General features: G+C 42.5%; 2 protein-coding genes and 1 long non-coding RNA gene across 14 annotated transcripts in view; 1 reads left to right on the top strand and 2 right to left on the bottom strand.

Moving 5' to 3' along the window:
- Nucleotides 1–6,380, bottom strand: part of SSR1 (signal sequence receptor subunit 1) — a 40,559-nt gene extending 34,179 nt beyond the window's left edge. For 2 of the 5 annotated variants that reach the window (XM_023253707.2, XM_045057162.1), the window contains exons 1-2: nucleotides 6,202–6,379; nucleotides 3,126–3,238 (exon numbers count right to left, since the gene is read on the bottom strand). In XM_023253707.2, the coding sequence (XP_023109475.1) occupies nucleotides 3,126–3,238; nucleotides 6,202–6,280 (192 nt within the window). In that variant the 5' untranslated portion in view covers nucleotides 6,281–6,379. Of the gene's footprint in view, nucleotides 1–3,125; nucleotides 3,239–6,201 lie in introns of all 5 variants that reach the window. The other 3 variants (XM_045057161.1, XM_023253708.2, XM_023253709.2) reach the window with 3 other exon arrangements.
- Nucleotides 6,381–6,508: 128 nt separating this feature from the next.
- The window catches only part of LOC123385310, a 46,396-nt gene continuing 31,711 nt past the window's right edge, over nucleotides 6,509–21,193 (top strand). Inside the window, exon 1 of the long non-coding RNA XR_006597577.1 lies at nucleotides 6,509–8,512. This is a non-coding gene — a long non-coding RNA (uncharacterized LOC123385310). The remainder of the gene's footprint in view (nucleotides 8,513–21,193) is intronic.
- The window catches only part of CAGE1 (cancer antigen 1), a 57,314-nt gene continuing 51,314 nt past the window's right edge, over nucleotides 15,194–21,193 (bottom strand). For 7 of the 8 annotated variants that reach the window (XM_023253705.2, XM_023253698.2, XM_023253702.2 and 4 more), the window contains 3 exons: nucleotides 20,013–20,081; nucleotides 17,545–17,584; nucleotides 15,194–16,298 (listed from right to left, as the gene is read on the bottom strand). In XM_023253705.2, coding sequence (XP_023109473.2) covers nucleotides 16,194–16,298; nucleotides 17,545–17,584; nucleotides 20,013–20,081 — 214 coding nt within the window. In that variant the 3' untranslated portion in view covers nucleotides 15,194–16,193. The remainder of the gene's footprint in view (nucleotides 16,299–17,544; nucleotides 17,585–20,012; nucleotides 20,082–21,193) is intronic. The other variant, XM_023253696.2, reaches the window with a different exon arrangement.

The following is a 21,193-nucleotide window of genomic DNA, read 5'->3' as shown; positions in this document are numbered from 1 at the left end:
TAAAACAAATAGTATTCATTTTCCCCCTTAATGTAAATACCAGGAATACTACCTTATAGGAAAAAGTCTCAAACTTAGTCTTCCCCAGCTACCTGCCCCATCCTCCCACAACATGGGTGGAGGAAACAATACTCTGAAAGTGGCACCAACCCATGGACCCAGATATCAAGTATTTTTGGCTTTGAGAACCATGAGGTCCCTCGGGCAACTACTCAACTCTGAGGCTGCAGCATAAACGCAGCCACAGACAATTATGTAAAAGAATAAAGACCACTAGACTTGGCCTGTAGCCCTTTTGTCAGACTTCTGTTCTCGAGCACCTTGTCCTCACCCTTGGAGTGATTTCTATCCTGATTAAGAGAACAATTTTCCTCTGAGAAGACATCACACAACTTGGTAAAAATGGTAAAGAAAAGAAAAGAAAGGAAAAGGGAAAAGAAAAGGAAAGGAAAGGAAAAGAAGGATTATATTGGGATGATGGAAATGTCCTAAAACTCAGAACTGCTCACCTTAGTATTTACTAAAGATCACTGAATTGCATGTTTAAAAGAGACTACCATGATACGTAAATTAGGTCTCAACAAAGGTGATAGAAAATATGAATTAATTTTAATTTACAATTTTAATCCTCAGTGCAGTCCTTCTCCAAGCATCAATGAGAATTACAAAGATATTCATATATTTGAAATATTCAGGCCCTTAATAAATTGAGATGCTTAAGGGCACCACTGTTTACTGGCATTTCGCCTTCCATTTATGTAAAACACTCTCTCCCCCAACAGACAGACATCAAGGGCAAAGACTGTCTTACACTTTAAAAAAAATTCTCCACAGCCAGCTAGTACTCAAGAGAAGGCACTCAAAAATTTGTTTGATGACTATGCAATTGTATAATGTTATATTTTAAGTATCCTTAATGATACCACTAATTTAGTAAGAGTTAGTGAATTTCCACCTTTGAGAAAAGAGACCAGAGACAAGAAGGCAGGAACCCTAAAACTGTATTAAGGAGGAAAGGGTATGCTAGAGAAAGTTAAGACAAATCACCCTGAAGGTATGATTTAATGGGTTGTGGGATAAAAAGAAATGGAAGTAATAAGGCAAGAGCTTGAATCACTGAGCCATATCAAAACAGTAAATAATTTATGGAGGTGGGATGAATGCTAAAAGCTGAATTCCATTTTGGACACATAAAATCTGAGGTACTAAGGGGCGCATTGGTGGCTAGTTGATTGGGCTTCCGACTTCGGCTCAGGTCACAATTTCACGGTTTGTGGGTTGGAGCCCTGCACTGGGCTCTGTACTATCAGCTCAGAGCCTGGAGCCGGCTTCAGATTCTGTGTCTCCCTCTCTCTGCCCCTACCCTTGCTCACACTCTGTCTCTCTGTCTCTCAAAAATAAATAAATAAATATTTTAAAAAATAAATAAATAAATAAAATTTGAGGTACTAATGGAATATCCAGATGGTGCTAACTGGCAAAGAGCTGGAAATAAAGGTATGGAGTTCAGTAAGGTAAGTGGTTAGAGACAAGGTCTGAAGGTTGTCAGTTAAAGATGGTGTTGGTTGAAACCACAGGGTTTTTTTTTTAATGTTTATTTATTTATTTTTGAGAGTGCACGCACAAGTGGGGAGGCACAGAGAGACAGGGAGGCAGAATGCGAAACAGGCTCTAGGGTCCAAGCTATCAGTGCAGAGCCCTACACAGGGCTCGAACCCACAAACCATGAGATCATGACCTAGGCCGAAGTTGGACGCCCAACCAACTGAGCCACCCAGGAGCCCTGAAACCACAGGTTTCATTAACATTATGGGGATAAGCAGGGGAGAGAAGATAGTGGAAAGACCAAGCAGCAGAAGATGGGCAGAGGAAACTAAAGGGGGAGGGTACCACAGAAGCCAACATGAAGGGACTGAAGAAAGGGATACTCTACTCTGCAAATGCTAAGAGTTTGAACAGGAAAACAATGAAAAACAGACCAGGAATTTCACAATTAGGTCAGTAGTGACTTAGCAAGAACAGTTTTACTAGATACATAGTAAAACTATACATTTACTCTTCCAAGAAATGTGCTGGTAAAGATAAAATGTGTAGCAACTTAAAGTGGAGAATACAAAGTGGAGTATGTAAGTACTGTATATGCATATACAGTTTGAAAGAAACAAGTCACTAAGAAGGATCAACATGTGAAATTACAGAATAATACAAAATCCCACAGGACGACAGGGGACAAGAACACAGGTGGTAGGGCTAGCCTTAGAAGACAGTAAAGACAACTAATTTTTAAGGAAAATGTAGAAAGAATGAGTAACATATTTAGAAGTAGAAAATTTGACAGCGTTTGCACCTGATAGCCTTCGCTTTCTGACACTGAAGGCAATGTGTTGCTAAGACTGTGAAGAGGACCAATTTTGGGGTTTAAAAGTAGTAAAGAAAAAAAAATGTGTAGGATAAATTATAGTAGTCCAAGAGAGGAAATGAAATTAGCTAGAAGCATGCAGCAATAATCTTGATTTTAGCCTAACATTCTTACTGTCATAAGTCTCAGAACTAGAGGACTTTCAAGACATCTTCTCTAAACCCCTTCCTCTTCACAGGACACATTTTACATACTGTTTACTGCCTGCTCCTCACTTCCTGCCAGCAAAATACACACATACCGCCCCAAGAACAGAAACTCCATGATAGCAGAGAAAATATCTGGTCTATCCTCACACCAAGAACAGTGCCTAGCACATAGTAGGGACTCAGTAAATAGTTGCTAACTGAATGAAGGAAAGAAGAGGCAAATGAAATCCAGAGAGAAAAGCTACTCAAGGTCAAAAAGCTAAGTAGTATGCATCCCAAATCTATCAACACTGGTCCAGTGCTATTCCCACTATACTATTACCCTCATAGACTCACAATCATATGATCTTTAATTGTTCTTTGTTTCATGTCTCCTTCATTGTGCAAGAAAATATTTATAATCCATCCTCAATGACTGGCCCCATTCTCCCAACTTCAATCCACTTTGATCACATTTACAAGCCTCTAAAAGCAAGAATGTTAATATCAAATTTGTCTATAAAAGGATAAATTCTAGAAATGACATATACATGAGTTACACTGTATAGAACACTAACCAAATCTGTGGGTTCATCTTCTTCCACCTCTGCTTCATCATCTTCATCTTCAATTATTGAATCTTCTACCGTTTCTTCATCTTCTGTAAGATCTTGAGCCTCAGCTAATGAGCCTAACAATAAAATACAAAACAAACAGTTAACCTTTACCCCTGGCAAACCAATGTTTTTTAATCCCAGGTATAGGCAACACACTTTCCCCCTTGGAGTAACTCAATCTCTCAGTTCACTTGAATGATGACAAATTACAATGCATCTAGATGATTCATGATTTTATCTTATTGACTGTCTTACCAACTATATGTTAATTTTAATGGGAAATGCTGTTTAATTTTAAAAAGCATCTGTTAGGAAAATGAAGGTGAAACTAAAGATGTCTGGAGGCCCAAATAAAAAACTTGAAGCAAGTTTGTTTTAAAGAAGCTCCAGGAGGGGCGCCTGGGTGGCGCAGTCGGTTAAGCGTCCGACTTCAGCCAGGTCACGATCTCGCGGTCCGTGAGTTCGAGCCCCGCGTCAGGCTCTGGGCTGATGGCTCAGAGCCTGGAGCCTGTTTCCGATTCTGTGTCTCCCTCTCTCTCTCTGCCCCTCCCCCATTCATGCTCTGTCTCTTTCTGTCCCAAAAAATAAATAAACGTTGAAAAAAAAAATAAAATTTAAAAAATAAAAAAAAGAAGCTCCAGGAGGCTGAGTGGCTCAGTCGGTTGAGCCTCTCTTGATTTCAGATCAGGTCAGGATCCCAGGGTCGTGGGATCAAGCCTGAGATTCCTTCTCCCTCTGATCCTCTCCCCCTCTAGTACTCTCATAAATACATACGTACATACAAATACATAAATACATACGTACATACAAAGATAAATGTAAAAAGCTCCAAAATTTAATCCCTGTCATTAACCATACAAACAAAAACCCTGCTCAGGTCTAAAGGAAAATAGCACTCTCAATAACTAGGCAAGAAACATTTGTTATTAAACTTGACTACAGTTCTAACTTTTAGAACTTGATAGCATGTAATTTCAAGGAACATACATTTGTATGGCATCCATGGTAAAAACTAGCTTGCATAAAATGCATATGATTTAATGAAAACTGCACTAATAACTTCAGGGCTCATAGCCCTGAAAGCATGCATTTACTTCTGCATATACCTTCAAAGATGTTCAAGTACTTTTTTATTTTCCCTACACTTAAAAATTAAGCATAACTGTAAGGCCAAGAAATTATAATTTTATAGACAAAAGTTCTCTAAATAAGTCACATTAAATCTATCTCAGGCAAGACCTCAAAAAAGAATTCCCAAGTCCTAGTGATTCTTCCAACTTTCCTCAGAAAAAAAATGATGATGTGGCAGTTCAGTAGAGGGAAAAATGTGGGAAAGGAAGCATATGTAGATGCTGCAATACCCAAGAAAAACAGTACATACTAAGGACTATGCATTTTAAGTTTTTTGCACTTCCTTTAGTTCTTACTGGCTAAGATTTATTTAAAATATTAAAGAACACTGATCCACACATTGCGAACACATTGTGAAAAATAGCTTCTACTGTTTGCTGAAGAAAGACTCAAATAGTGCATTCATAATTTACAAGTCATTTTCTAAAACCAGTAAGAAAAATACCTATGCTCACACAATTTTAAGCTGTACTTAAATTTCAAGACTTGTCAATATACATAATGAATTTGCACCCTACATTTCAGTAGATATTAATGTTAACCAGTAACAATCTTGTGCCTAAAAGTCTAGCCATTTTCAATTGGAAAAATGAAGAGAAAACATCCTTTGAAAGACCATTCCTCACAAAAAATGCTTAAAGATGTCCAGTTGGCTTTAGATACTGAATTGATGTTTCTTAAAGATGAGCATGTTTTAAAATCTGAAAAAATACACCTAGATTCTAATCAAGTACAATCGTCTAATTTTCTTTAAAAAGCCAAGTGAGCACAGACCAGCAAGCCACTCATAAAGGAAAAGAATCCCTCTTTACACCCGCAAATGATTTCATTAACAGGTTTGGGTAATTCTCTCACTTGGTTTTCTATCCACTAAATAGAAGCCAGTCACCTCGCCGTTCTTTGCAAAACCACTCATGGGTACCTGGCACTATCATTCATTTTGCCACACAGCTTGCCTGAACTCACAGAATGAAAGGAATTCTAGTAATCTTTTAGTCAGACTGAATTTTACAGATTAGAAAACTGAAGTTCCTGATAGAACCAGGGCAAAAAGCCAAGTTTCCACATCATTAATGTTCTGCTAAGTTATTTCCACACCAGGTTAACTGTTGGAAAGAATAAGCCGAAATAAACGTATCGTGTCGAAGTAGATTCCCCACCCCCCACCCCCAAGAGCAAAGCGCTGTTTCCCACAGAACAAAAAACAGTTAACAGAAAAACGATAGATAGGAGAAGAAAACCGAGGGCTCAAGTAGTACGAATTCCTCGTTCGGCCTGGGAGTAAGGGGTGGACGATGAAGGCGAACATGTGGAGTTCTTCTGAAATGAAGACTCCTGGTAACACGGACGGACCGAGTGCTCATAAACAGGGAGATGGCCAGAAAAAAAGATGCTCTAAGAGTTTAGGTGTGTAGAGACCAAGGGTTTCAGCAAATGAATGGAGGGCTCCCAACGTGGAAGCTAAAGACACGTCAGCCCAGAGCGGATGGGGGTGGAGCGGAGGCGGCCAGAAGAAATACAACGGGCTGCAGAGCGCGCTCGGGGTGCAGCTGTGCCCACTGCCCCTTCGCTTCCTTCCCCCAAGCCGAGGACCCACCAACTCCGGCCACAGCTGCAGGCGCGGGTGCCGGGCCAGAGGAGAAGCCCAAGGCTGCGGGCGGCCACCAAGCAAGGTCGCTCGGCACTGCCCCGCGCTCCGCACGCAAGAGGCGGAGGCCCCAGCGGGACTCAGCCCGCGCGCGCTGAGACCCCCTACTACCGGCCGGGGGTCGGGGAAGGGGTAGGGAGAGGGTGGCAGGACGCACGCCGGACCCAGGAGCCGCTGCCGCCTCCAGCTTCAAACTTGCGGTCGGTGGCGTCTCGTCTCCTTCCCGGCCAAGACCCGCCACCTACTCCCTCGCCTCACCTCCAGGGCCGCCTCGGAGCAAGAGGGTGGCGGGAAACACAAGCAAGAGAAGCAGAAGCAGGCGGGAGAGGACTCTCATGGCGCGGCCGGTCCGGTAACCAGTCACCGCCCGCCAGTGCTCTCCGCGGCTCCGGCGGTAATGGCGTTACTCTTCATCCGGGCTCCGGCAGGGGGCGGGGCACGTATCACGCAAAGGCCCTCGCCACGCCCCCTCTTCTGGCCCAGGAACGCCGCCAACGTGGCTGCTTGGCTCGGAAAGGTGGGGAGCACGGACAGCCCCAGGAGTCACGTGACGGGTTGCCGGCGGCCTCTGACGTTCCCGAGAAAGCCCGCCTCCCGCGTTAGACGCGGGCTGGCCACCAGTGGTTTGTTGCTCGCTCCACCCTGCTTGTCCGTTGGTCCCAATTAATTAGCGTCGCAAGTAGTTACTTCGTTTGGGTGACGTTCCGCCTGGTGCCCAGCGCGCGATAGTCTTCGTATAATTTTAAATTACAGTGCTACAAGGAACATGAAGTGCCCGTATGTGGCACTGAAAAGCAGAAATATGTTCTGTAATATATAATTGTTAAAAAAACCCCAAAAAGCATTAAAATATACACTGAAAGATCTTGGACCCTATCTGCCCACAACCTCATCTATGGTTAGTTAAATGGTGACAGTTCTTAAATTCTTTTTTTTTTTTTTTTTTTGACAGTTCTTAAATTCTTACTTGACATTCCAGAATTATAAATCACCTACAACAGTGCCTGGCATATGGTAAACATTTGGTAAATATAAAATAGAGGCAGCAATGGCTGTTCAGTGTCCTTCAGTTTCCTCATCTAGTTGGGTTGTTACCAATAATCTGGTATTTCATGCAATTAAACAATGTGAATATGAAGTATTACTGGATTGAATCCGTGTGAGATGTCCTATAGATGATGAAACAAATAAGTTAACCTTTATTGCCTGCTTATTATTTCCAATCACTATTTCCTAGAGCTGTGCTTTCATTATAATCTCAGTAATCTCTAAAAATCCCTATGAGCTGGATATTATTCACTGAGAAGAAAACGGAGACACAGAAGGGTCAGTAATTTACCCAGAGCTTAAAGGCTGGTCAATGGCAGATGCAAGATTTGAACCTGGCAGGCTGAGTCCAGATTCCTGCTCCATGGCCCAGGACCTTCTGCTGTTCTGCTCCTGCATTGGCTCTGCTCAAGGCCTCTTTGCCCTGGGGCCCCTGTAAAAGCAGTTTGTGGCTGCTGTTGCCATTAATTCTGTCTACTAAAATCACAGCCTGACTGTGCTGAGCTCAAGCAGCTCAGCCCCACTCCACTCCACCAGGCCACCAGTGCCACTGCCGCCACTGCTGTTACAAAGAAAATCACAGGCCCAAAATGGCATCATTTAGGCCAAAACACCAAATCTGGACTTGATATGCTACTTAATTGCGGTGTCAACTTCCCCCAGAAATAGAGTCATAACCAGTCAGTCACGAATTTTCTGATCAGCATCAATGAGGCATCTAGTCACATGGGCCCTTTTCTATCTCCCAAAAGAAGGTAAGGTAATCAACCTAATAAGACACCCTGTCCTTCCCCCTAAGGGCAGGTGACCAGGCCTGAAACAACCCTTTCTTTTCTTTTGCTAATAACTTCTGGCCCCACCCTCCTTCCTATAAAAACCTTCCCTTTTGTACAACTCCTTGGAGCTGCCCTCTACTTGCTAGGTGAAATGCTGCCCAATTCATGAGTCGCTTAAAAGAGCCAGCTAGATCTTCACATTTACTTGGTTCAATTTTGGTTTTTTAACATGGCTAAGGCACCTGGCAGAAGTGAGGCACTCCCTGAGAGGGCATTCTCCCACTCTGCTGCTGCCTCCATTTCTGTGCTCGGCTGCCAAAGCTGCCACTCTGCCAACGCCACCAAGGCCACTGTCAACACTTTGTGGCTGAACCTTGAGAGTACTCTACTGGCGCGGGAAGACCGTCCTTCCCAACCGTGAGGCAGCTTCTGTTCCCTGAGTTTCAAATCAGGCCTTTTCTGAGTTCCTGATGTGTGACAGGTTTCTGACAATCCTTCTATTTAACTTCCTGCTCTCTCGTACCAGAATGAATCCAATGTGAGCCGTGTAACAGAAGGTATAGGCATTATGTACAGTACTCAAAATCACCTCTTGTCTCCTCACTGGACCAAGGATGTCTCACTGACTCTCATTTCCCTTCACAGGACTGATTTCCCATGGGGAGGATTCTCATTACAACTCAAACGAGATTCCTAGTAGGTCTGTCTCCAGTTCTCAGGACATGTTTAGACAGTTGCCTGAACCGGTGAGGATAATCCAGTTCAGTCTTCTTTTTTTTTTTTTTATTTTTTTTTTCAACGTTTATTTGTTTTTGGGACAGAGAGAGACACAGCATGAATGGGGGAGGGGCAGAGAGAGAGGGAGACACAGAATCAGAAACAGGCTCCAGGCTCCGAGCCATCAGCCCAGAGCCTGACGCGGGGCTCGAACTCACGGACCGCGAGATCGTGACCGGGCTGAAGTCAGACGCTTAACCAACTGCGCCACCCAGGCGCCCCTATCCAGTTCAGTCTTAAACTAGGACTGCTACACCAGGTATTAAATGATTACTAATTGATTTTATTTGGGACTTGAACTTCAGGCAGCCAGCTACCTAATACTCATCAGAGACAAAGTGTGCCTATCCTGGAAGTGACTTATATGCAGAATTTAGGAAAAATAAAAACATACAAACAGAAAACAAAGAAACCTATGTGACTGCCCAGTTGGTATTAAAATAAAAAGTAGTTGGGGTGCCTGAGTGGCTCAGTGTTGAGCATCCAACTCTTGGTTTCCGTTCAGGTTATGGTCTCACAGTTTGTGAGTTCCAGCCCTGCCTTGGACTCCAAGCTGAGGGTGCGGAGCCTGCTTGGAATTCTCTGTCTCCCTCTCTCTGCCCCTGCGAGCTCTCTATATCTCTCAAAATAAATAAATAAACAAACATCAAAAATAAAAAGTAGTTGCCTGTGGATCAGGGAAGTAAAATACTTACCCTGATCTTGGTGCTTACAAATCCTGTGTTATGATCTACATTCTCCCAATAATAAGCAGATTTCCCATAGTGCCCACCCAGAGCTCTCCCCCTTAGCTGGTTCCAATCCTTGATTTATGGAATTACGAATCTATCTCCTAATTTAAGGGCACCTGGCTGGGTCAGTCAGTAGGGCATGTGTGACTCTTGATTTTGGGATTGTGAGTTTGAGCCCCATATTGGGTACTGAGATTACTTTAAAAATCTTAATTAAAAAAAAAAAAAAACAAAGAAAGTACTAATTTATTTAGGTCTTTCCAAATATTTCCCCACATTCTCTTTTTCTCTCACCTCTGCACCTATCTGTCTGAAGATACTCATTTTCCAGGAATATACCACATCCTGGTTATTCTCTTCCTACAGCTCAGGCAGATCCACAGTTGATTTTCTCCTTTGGTCATTGTATTCCCTTAGAATTTGCAAAAGCAGAGCCTTCTCTTCCTCTGATTACTTAAGTGTTCCTTCAGCCTCTTTGGCAAATGGGCTCATTAAGCACCAGTTTTTGTTCTGTGTTATATTTCTCCAGGTTACCACATAGCTGAGGAACTTCCTCATGTCCCTTAAACTCTTGCTCAGCTGTTACCTTGAGGGCTTACCTTCACCTCCTAATTTAAAATTGCAACCCTCCAGCCTTCCCTCCCCCTCTCCCCCACTGCCTATTTCCTTCTCTCTATTCTTCACTCACAGTGCTTACTACCTTCAACACAATATATAATTTATTATGTGTCTTGTCTTTAAACATCTTGAGGCCAGGGATCTGTGTGCCTAGGCACCACGGTTACGAAGAGTACACTCTGTGATAACACAGAAAATATTTGTTGAATTTGTTATATTATTACCAGTGACATCTGTTCTCCACAAATTTGCAACTGAAGTTTAATTGTAGGCTTAATAGGAAATGAAAAAACATCAAGCAAAAAAAATGTTGTGTTCATTACATGCAAGCAAAGACTTCACCTAGCAAGGGCTAAAGAAAAGAATTGGGCTTTTTGTGCTATACTTTACCTCTGAAAGAAATTCCTTATGAAAAGGGGACATGACAGGAAAAAGAAACAGAAAATAAGGAAAGCTTTCGTAGGAGTTGTGGCTCTGGGGCACCTGGGTGGCTCAGTTAGTTAAGCGTCTGACTTCGGCTCAGGTCGTGATCTCACAGTTTGTGGGTTTGAGCCCCACATCGGGCTCTGTGCTGACAGCCCAGAGCCTGAAGCCTGCTTCAGATTCTGTGTCTGCCCCTCTCTCTGCCCTTCCCCTGCTCATGCTCTCTCTCAAAAATAAACATTTAAAATACACACACACACACACACAAAGAAGTCATGGCTCTCCAAGCTCTCCTAACTGAGGAGGAAGTCCTACATTCTCTCCCAGCTGCTCTTCCCATCTGGTTCTCTTTCTGCACAATTCACAGACCTCCCCAGCTCATATTGCCTTGAAAAGAATGGACAGACAAAAGCACAGTCACCTGATCATTGTCCACAAAACCCTCCACTTATGTCCTTCTGTACACCTAGGCTCTGCCCTCCTTTCTGTTACAACAAACATATTTATAGGCCCACCAAGGGCATCCACCGTTTGTGGTGCGCATCCTATCCCTTGCTCAAAAACGTGTATTTCAAAGATAGCCCTCTCTTTTCTACCTCATAATACATTTCTACTTCTCCAATCCAGTGCTCCCATGAACATACAAACATACGGTAATATCGCCCAAGTTAAAAAACAAAACTCCCTGTGGCCCCTGTTCCCCTTCAGCAACAGCCTCATTTCCCTGCTTTCTGACACAGTAAAACTTCACTAGCTCACCTTTCAACTTTCTTCTCCACCTATTCCAACTGGGCTTTTTCTTTTCAACAGTAAAACATCTCCATCTTGCTAAACCCCCAAGTCCTCATCTGTGCCCCGTTCTCCGCTTCTTTCACACTTGTTTCTCTAGACTCAGTGACAACCTTACTCTCCTAGTTCTCTTTCCACCTCACCGGCCCCTCCTCCTCTGCCTGGCTCCTAAACGTAAGCCTGTTGGAATGGATCTACTATGTAAGGCTGGAAGACTCACCAGCTCACATTCTGGGAGAGGGCCTGGAGGACACTCCATCTACCAAAGCAATGAGGAATGCAGAGGCAAGAAGGGTTCCAGCCTCACTGAGGCCAGTGGTGGGTTGTCCTCTGTAGCCCAGGCTGAGGGTAAAGGATGCTGTTACAGAACTGGGCTGATAGCAATGAGGATGAGTGGATGAGAACAAAGACCAGATGGCACCCCTTAACCATCCAACAGGGTGGGCTCAGTTATCACCGTCACCATGAGCTGCAAAGTCTGATAGGGAGAGGACTGGAGAATGAGCAGGAGGAGTAACCTGGAGAGAGCCACGGCAATGGTTAATAAGATACGTGGGCACTCAACTTAGTGTTAATTTATACAATTAAAGAAATCAAGAAAGATTGGGAGGGTGTTGAGGGCAGTCACCCAGGAAAAAGTCATGGTCCCCTCCTCAGCTGCGCCTGAGCTGGTTCTCAATTCCAGAACCCAGTAACTGCAGAGAAGCCAGGGTACTATGATGGGGAGTCCTGAAACCCCACAATAGTTGCCATTCAGTTGTGAATCCCCCATCCTTCTTCAAAGGATGGACATTTACTCACAGTAATCACGCATTGAGGAAAGGGGAACACCCAGGCCTTTGGAGGATTCTTGGACACAAGGTCTGAACTGATGTTATATCCAGGATCTAACATGCCAACATGGCCCCCTTTTAGAGTAGGAGTATAAAGGAGCCAGGTAATAAATGGAGTCTCATCCTGGGTCCAGCCAACAGTGGATTCTTCAGGTTATCAGACCCACCATATCTGGTCCCTGAAAGTACAGATGGAATGGACATACTTGGTGGTTGAAAGAACCCTTACATTGGTTCCTTGGGGAGCTATCAAGAGTATTAAGAGTGTGAAGGGCTCAGTGGAAGCTTCTCAAGCTGCCACTACTACTCTCCTTCCCAATGGAGATAGTAAATTAAAAGCACACCCACATCCCAAGGGAATGGTAGAGGTGTGTGCCACTCTCATAGGGTGGTGGTCTCCATCAAATTCCAATTTAATTTGCCAGCTGGCCCCTACAAAACTAGATGGGTCATGGCAGATGACAGTGAAATACTAAGAAAGTAACCAAGTAGCAGCCTTAATGCCTCATGTTCAGACACAGCAGCTGATCACAGTTTGTCGTACTAACCCTTCTCTTGTATGTTTCCCAAGAACAAGACTGACCAGAATCCTGAAGAAATTGGGGGTGAAAGCAGTGATTGGCTGCCAGTAGGCTAGAGGAGATTTGGGGTGTGTGAGATGGAAATATTCTAAAACTAGATTGTGGGGATTATTGCATGACTGTACATTTACTTTGTAAAATCACTGAGTTCTACACTTAAAATAGGTGTCTTTTACAGTATGTAGATCATTCCTCAATAAAGGGAAGAGTAGGGGCGCCTGGGTGGCGCAGTTGGTTAAGCGTCCGACTTCAGCCAGGTCACGATCTCGCGGTCCATGGGTTCGAGCCCTGCGTCGGGCTCTGGGCTGATGGCTCGGAGCCTGAAGCCTGTTTCCGATTCTGTGTCTCCCTCTCTCTCTCTGCCCCTCCCCCGTTCATGCTCTGTCTCTCTCTGTCCCAAAAATAAATAAAAACGTTGAAAAAAAAATTTTTAAAATAAAGGGAAGAGTATATTAAAACGATATATTAGTTGTAGTAATTCCTCACATATTTATGTACTGTAGTTTTTATACCTATTTGTGAGATAGAAGAAAATATATATACTGGTCTCTGCCCCAGTTCCTGTCATAGAGCACCTAAAACTTTTGTCAGTTCCTAAGTGAGAACAGCATTAGGGGCATCTTTTGTTCTAACGAGGCAACTCTGAGCTCTGGATGGCTCCTCGCTGGGGGCTGGTCACTAGAAAGACCAGACCATGATTAGGAGGTTGGAATTTTCAGCTCTACTGTCTATTTTCCAGAAAGAGGAAAAGGATTGGACATGGATTTAATTATAAGTCATGGCTACATGAGGACACCTCCATAAAAATCCCAAAAGGATAGGATTCAATGAATTTCTCAGTTGACGAATACCTCCAAATACCAGGAAGGGAACACACTCCAACTCCATGGGGACAGAGCACTCAGGATCCTCCCAAGACCTCATCCTGTGTAACTCTTAGTCTGGTTTTTCATCTGTATCCTTTTATAAACTGTTAAAGGTAAGTGTTTCCCTAAGTTCTGTGAGGTGCTCTAGCAAATTAATCAAACCTGAGGAGGGGTTTGTCGGAACCTCTGATTTATAGCTGGTCATCACCTGGACTAGTGATAGGCATCTGCTGTGGAGTGAGGGCAGTCTTGTGGGACTGAGCCCTTACCCTGTGGAGTCTGATGCTACCTCCAGGTGGGGAGTGTCAGAATTGATTTAAATTGTAGGACACCCAGCCATGTCACAGAGAATTGCTGTCGGATGCTTGGTGTGTGAAAAAACACCACACATCTGGTGTCAGAGTGTTGTGTGGTAGTAGCATCAGAGTAAAGGAGAGACATGGGAGAGAGGGAACTGACTTCTTCCTAGACCCTATTCTCCGAGTACCAAAGGTCTCTGATAGGGATGTTCAAATCCTCTAGTCCAAATGGAAGTGGAATTCATCAGTAGAGTGGTTGTGCTGTGAAATCACAGAAATTCTCTTCTCAGAACATCTTTGTTGACCTTGGCCCCATTTATTATAAGGACCCTCAAGTGTACATTAGTGCCATTGAATTTTTCACCATATTGTGCTCACTGGAATTTCTTAAAAACTATGTTCTAATTGTTCTTCATGCAAGGTTGGCCTTGCTAAATATGGGAGGATCTATGTTCAGTTTCACGAAGTACCCCAGAGGTACAATTATGAATTCATACTGACTCCTAGAGTCCTTTGTAAATATTTCAGAGTGGAGCTTCCGGAATTACATATGCCACTTGCTCATACCCAGAGTTTTATTTCTATAGGCAAGTGTCACAATCTTTTATTATTTTATTATTTTTAAAACGTTTATTTATTTTTGAGAGAGAGTGAGCAAGTGTGCAAGACGGGGGCTGGGGGCGGGGGGCGGGCAGAGAGAGGGCGACACAGAATCGGAAGCAGGCTCCAGGCTTTGACTGTGCTGTTGTTTTCCCCTTCTATCTGTCTGGGGAATGTCCAGTCAGGGACAGATCTGGCTCAGGTGTCCTGAATTTCCCTGACATAGTCCCGGGTCGTTTCATCTATGCTTCTAGCGTACCCTGGACAGTTACACCTGCACCCCACTCTAGAACAGTGTATCTATCTCCTTTGGATTATGTAGTCCTTCCTTGCCTGATTTTTCTTTGTGTCCTTGGCATCTAACATAGAGGCTGTCACACAGTTTATTGAAAGTCACTAAATGTTTATTGAAAGAAGTACAGGCTTAGACTCAGCATCCTTCAGTCATCCACCAAAGGAGGCACATTCATTTTGAGACAACCTGCAGGTAAAAGATCATAAATGCCTAATAATGTACATGGCAAATGTGGTGCTTAGGCACACGCTCCTGTTTGCAGACAGCCTATGTTAATCCCTCCTTTCCAAAAGTTTCATCACAATCGTGTACAGATTGCAGAACTGCATTAGCCATCTTTATGTTAATATTTGTCTTTCTCCTGTCATGTTTTTAATTTTCCCTGGAGGGGATCCTCCAGGGAAACAATATCTGTTTTTAAAACTGGAATCATTTCCAAAACTTTCAATGCTTAATTTTCTGAAACACTGTCATAGCTGCATTTTTTCTGTGCATTTCTCATCATTTGTCTTAAATGGTATTGTAACTTTTTGAATTTGAGAAGTTAAAATTTCTGTTTCAAAATTCACATAAGATCTGTCTTACAGAATTCCTCAGCAAAAATAACAACAATAATAATAGCTTTTATTTATTCAGCACTTCCTTCAAGTGCAGATATATATTCTCCATATATTCTTCTCTTGTACTTACCTGAGTAATTTCAGTGCAAAACTAATTTCAGCAAGCTAAAATAATTTCTCCCTTCCAATAGTTGATTCAACAGCTACACCTCCATCCTGGTTCTGGGATTTAGCAAAAGGATAATATGCATGTAGGCACATTTGTTTTTCTGATATATCTCACAAAATCAGCTGTCTCTGGTTCCTTTGTTTAAATTCAGAACTAATTCCTCAACACTATGTTAAAGTAGAAATTATGAGTTAGGTCTCAAAGGACCAGTCCTCCCCTTTCATCTGTGTTTTAATTCCAAAGGATTTCAGAATTAGTGTCTTAAAATTTGGTTGGTAGTAGGAAGAGTTTGCCCGCTGGAAGAGAAAAACGATGTCCTACAGGCAGAAACAAAAAGTTGGAATGAGATACATTACTGTTTTTATGTGTCATTAAAGGCTTGATAATATGGAAGTGATATTGTGTGAATGAAAATAGACATTTGCAAAAGAAGCCACTTGTTCCTCTGTTTATGTTAAAGTAAATATGTTTTGTCGTTCACAGGAATAAATTAGAAGAAAAGTAATCACAATTTTTAGAATGTATAATTTCATCTTTTATACAGATTTTAATGTATCATTTGTATGATTGATCTGGTTACTATACTTAGTAATGACTGTGCTCCTGGACTGGTTGATGAAAATGATTAATGTTTAATCTTCAATCCTATTTAATTTAAATAGTTTCTATTTCCTTCTAAAATATCTGGCATCTAAAAAGGAAAGGAAAAAGATGTATCAAGTTTTTAGGAAACACAGGCATTCAGTGACAGGACAGCTGATTCTTGATTACATATGGCATTCTTAATTATATATACAATTCTTACTGCATAAACAGCCAATTCTTATATACATATGGAAAAGTAGTACAGCCTGTAGATGGATAAACTTCACAGATAACACCAATACTATATTTTAATAAATATTTTTGTTTGTTTCAACCTTTTTCTCATTAAGGAACATGGCAAGGAACAAGGGTGGTTGAGTTTCATCTTCCTTGGTTTGGTTGCCAGCTGGCAGAATGAAGAAAAAGGAATAGAAACAAGAATGTAAATATTTCATAAAATGACTTACCAGCGCAGTATAACTAAGAACTGGTAGGTAGTATTAAGGTATTCTCATAACTCCACTATTAGAACAGCTGGGTCTCAGTGGAGCATATACAGACATGCCCTTGACTATACCCCTCTTCCACAAAGCTATATCACAAATAGGCCACAGGTTTTCATGAATACATACCCTTGGCCTGGGGTAGGACAAGGGCACCAGTGGCTACATCTTATATTAGGAATTACTCCACCATGGGTAGCATTGGTCCTGGGTCCTGAGTCTGCCTAACACCCCCTCCTATTTAGTACCTATTAGGGGATAGGTGCTGGGGGATACCAAAATGAATATGAGACAATCCCTGCACTAAAAGGGTTCTAGTCAAGTTAAGGGATGTGCAAGTAGAGAACAGTAATGAAATGTTGCAGGTGCTGTTTTATCAAAGGGGACAGTGTGGGCACGTGGTAGGAAGCCAGTCAGTTGCATGTGGGAGACAGGGCAGGAGAGGCTTTATACAGGAGATGGAGCTTGAACTGGTCTATAAGTCTGTGAGGTGGGAACTGAAGTAAGAGGAGAAAAGGAATTGAGAGAGAACATTCCTGGCAGGGGAAGATGCATGGGCCATACCAGGAAGGCATAAAAATAACAGCATGTTTGGAAAATGGCAAGTGGTTAGATGTGGTTTGGTGTATGATGACAAGGAGGAAGCAGTGAATGAGAAAGCTGGATAGGAGGGTGAGGGCCAGATCATAGAGGACCTTACATGCTGTGCTAGGGAGCTCGATTTGATCCAGAATGCAAGTGGGAACCACTGAGGGGTTTTATGTAGGGAAGGGGCATCATCCTTTTTGCTTCTGAAAGATCACTCTGTCTACTCCGTGGAGGATGGAAGGAAGGGGTGCCAAGCTGGAGACAGAAACAAGTAGGAGATGACTGTCATAGGGCAGATGAGAAATGATGAGGGCCTGACATGTGGCAGTGGCTATAGGGATGCAGTGAAGAGGATGAATACAAGGAAAATTTCAGAAGGAAGGTTCCCAGTTACAGGATGTATGATGATCAGAGGTCAAAGAGGCCTCATCTGAGGACAGAAAGGAAAGCAACACTGAACACTACTGAAATGTAACTTTAGGAACTCCTATTTAATCTTGTGCTACGGTCAAATTACATGGAAACAGAACATTCTTTATAGTGATCATCAGTATGACCTACCACGGTCAAGGACTTTGGATGATATTCTAATCTTCTTGGTCTGTAGGAGATAGAGAATAACGTTAAAAAAAAAAAGTGGTGGGCTAAAATAGAGACCCTAGTGAACAAGTATGCCATTATTTAATATGTTCTTGCCTTCACTTTCAAGGAGAAATTGCCATTTAGGATAGAACTATGAGCACCTAAAAGAGTCAGAGAAAGCTTTTCAGTGTGTAATATATGGATCAGTCTCATTGCAATTAAATAAAAATATTGAGCCACAGTCTTGTTGTGTTTTAACATTCTCATGGACTTCTTTAGGATAAGATTCTGGCTCTTGAAAATGATGAAGAACTAGAAGCAAAAAAAAAAAAAAAAAAAAGACATCTGAAACTATTAACGTGCTCGCTTTTATCTCCGAATTTCCCACTCTTTCCACTACTGAAGACAGTCAGCGACAGGAGCACCACAATTCTGAGGCAGTGCAGAGGTAGTCTAAAGTGTGTTCCCCATGCTGAGGGGAAGCTTCAAGGACGGTGGTGGCTGAAGGCTCCTGTAAGTCTCCAGTTTTCTAAGAAACAGCCTTGACCAGCCGGAAAGGGCTCTTCTACTCCAGCTCACCCCCTGGCTTCAAAGGCCATTTGAAGTTTACACAAATGGGCCTCAAATCCACTGTGAAAATAGGCTAAATAAACAACTAGCTGTACTAGTGAAATCTGTGAATTTATATGTGAATTTTCTTATTTTAAAATAAGGATGGGAAAAATATTCCACAGTTTCTGACAGCAATTCAGAGAAGATTCATATTCAGTTTAAATTAGCAACTATAGGGCATCTGTAATATGCCAGGCATCAGATTGTATTCTTTCATATTAGGGGGAAAAAATAATAGTTAACCTATCACTTTGCAAATAGTAGGATAATCTGCTAAGGGGTTTTAATTCTCAAAACATAGTTGTATTGCAAATGGTATGCTGAACATTCGTGACTCATGACATAGTCAAAACTCAACTTTAATATCTGCTTCCCATTTCTGCTTTGGACTTTCCTCACTCAAGAAAGCTTTTCCTTTGCCATTGGCTGAATATGCAGCAGGCCCAGTGATGTTGTTGGCTAACTCTAAGGTGAGGTCAGTCCTCATTGTGGGGCACGAACACAATCTCAATTCAGTAAGCAGAATGTCCAGTCTTGCATATTAATCCTTTAATCTTCATTCAAAAGTAGGACTTCTCCTCCCCCTTGCCAAGCTAAGGCATGTAGTTGGGAGCACCACCTGCCATTGGGGGTCAATTTCTGCTCCCTCTTCACTCACCATCTCCTCCATTTGCAGGAGGAGGGAGGAGAAGTAAGGTGCTGGGACATTTTTACTTGGTATGGTGACTTCAGTCTCTGGGCTTGTAGTGGCTAAGCTGACTGCGTCTGTGGAGCTTGCCACTGCTAGGGACCTCTGTCCTACAGTTCCCTTGACCAAAGCCGATGCATCTCCCTTCTGGTTGTCACCTGATACTCCATCAGCCTCTAAAAATCTGGCATTCCCTTCTGGCCTCTTGGTGCTGGTAGCCCTCCAGGCAGCTTTGGGCAGAGCCCAAGATAACTCAACTCTCTCCTGTCTGGTTCTTAAGAAACTATCACACACATCTTTTGTCCTGCTGACGAGCTCAGAGAGAACAGGCCACCCCATCACAGCCCCTCTGTGGATCTGCCACAGCTTGCTTTAGTTATCTCAGGCATGGTGTGTCACTGGTGTTCTGTTTCCCAACTTTTAGGGCATGCATATCAAAGCTCTCAAGTTGATCTTCTGGAAACCCCCACACCAGGCTTTAAGCAAAAGAGGTAGAATTACTTGGGGGCAATGGGAGCTCACAATATGATGGATTCAAAGAAATTTCTTTTCCAGTCTTCCCCACTCCCCACACTTTTTATACATTGGATCTGGCCAAGAGATAGGAGTCCTGAAAGCAGTTCTTTGCAATTTCCTTCAGAAACTCTGCACATGGGGAAACTCACTCTCACTTTGAGAACTGATAACTGTTTTTTTAGCACCTCAGGGACTAGGCCGTGAAGAATCCCATTTTAATATCCTGCTATGGTCTTAATCAACCCCATAGGGCTTGTGCATATACCTTGTAGCATCAAAATTACAGAAATAATGTATGTATTATAAGATTTAATATTAGTGTAAGAAAATCTGGTCATAAGATACATATGTAAGCTGTTTTGGTGCAGACAAAATATTAGCTCATATCTTTATATCATCTTCCTTAGAGGTGATTGTAAGTTCCATGAAGGCAGGTATTCTGGCTTTCCAATTCAAGTTCTACAAAAAACATTTATCAACCAACTATTTTATGCCAGGCAAAATAGCAAGCACTTGCATATAGTGTATCTTAAATTAAGAAAAGGAAAAAAAGTTTTTTAAATGTATTATTCATTAGACTTATGTTTTAAAGTTAAAGACATTATTATTTAGAAACAAAGAGAAAACTTACCTTGATTTTCTTGCTTTCTCTCTGGGCCTCCTAATTAAATCTTCCAGATGTTTATTTCTCTTTTCTAAACTGAAGGAAGAAACAATTGGATTTTATGACTAAAACTGACTTTTCTAAACTAATATTTTGTTGGACTCACTAGGGGATTTGAGACGATAAATATAAGTGGTGATCTAGCTTCCTGTATATCATCCATCCACCTCACCGTATGAGAATTTGGGATTCTTTCCTAGCAACTCAAATTATTTAATTAATTTCTTCCTTTATAGGTTCCAGTAGTGAAGAAGGAAAGTAGATAGTAGTAAACCTATAAAGTGACAGATGTTCTATTCATTTACACAGACAGTGAGAGAACTGATCCCTTTGCTCAAGGAAACTCAACATGATCCTGGGAATAACATGTTAAAAACACAGCCCCTGGGGGCGCCTGGATGGTTCAGTCGATTGAGAGATTGAGTGTCTGACTTTAGCTCGGGTCATGATCTTGTAGTTTGTGGGTTTAAGCCCCACATCGGGCTCACTGCTGTCAGTGCAGAGCCCTCTTCAGATCTTCTGCCCCGCTGTCTCTCTGACCTTCCCCTTCTTGTGCTCTCTCTTTCTCTCTCAAAAATAAACAAACATTCAAAAGAAAAAATTTTTTAAAAGCACAACCCTTGAGGTGTGAACTGCTTTAACATGGGGGAAATGTGTAATAGTGTCGTAGGAAGGATCACAGCGTGCAGGTGGCCTGTTAGAGATTTACTTATGTTCTACTTTTATGGCTTTTAGCAAGAGAGGTACAAGCAGGTTCCCTTCTTGCCTTTAGGAGGGCAAATTCAATTAAAGTAGTCTGTTCCCACACTCCCTTTCCCATCCAGGGACAGTTTATTAGTTTCCTGTGGCTGCTGCAGCAAATGACTACAAAGCTGGAGGCTTGAAAAACACACCTTTATTCTCCCACGGTTCAGGAGGTCAGAAGTCTGAAATCAGATACACTGGGCTAAAGTCAGAGTGTCAGCAAGGATGTGCTCCCTCCAGGGGCTCAGAAAGAGCCTTCTTTGCCTTGCCTTTTCCCTCTCTCTGGCCTCTGTCCTAATTCCTTGGCTCCTGGTTCCTCGGCACATGGCCTTTACTCTTCCTGCTGCTTGATCACATTGCCATCTTCTGTCATCAAACTTCATTCTCTCTGCCTCCCTCTTGTA

This window comes from Felis catus, chromosome B2 (assembly GCF_018350175.1).
Source record: "Felis catus isolate Fca126 chromosome B2, F.catus_Fca126_mat1.0, whole genome shotgun sequence".
NCBI lineage: Eukaryota > Metazoa > Chordata > Mammalia > Carnivora > Felidae > Felis > Felis catus.
This window is presented reverse-complemented; position numbering and strand designations above follow the sequence as displayed.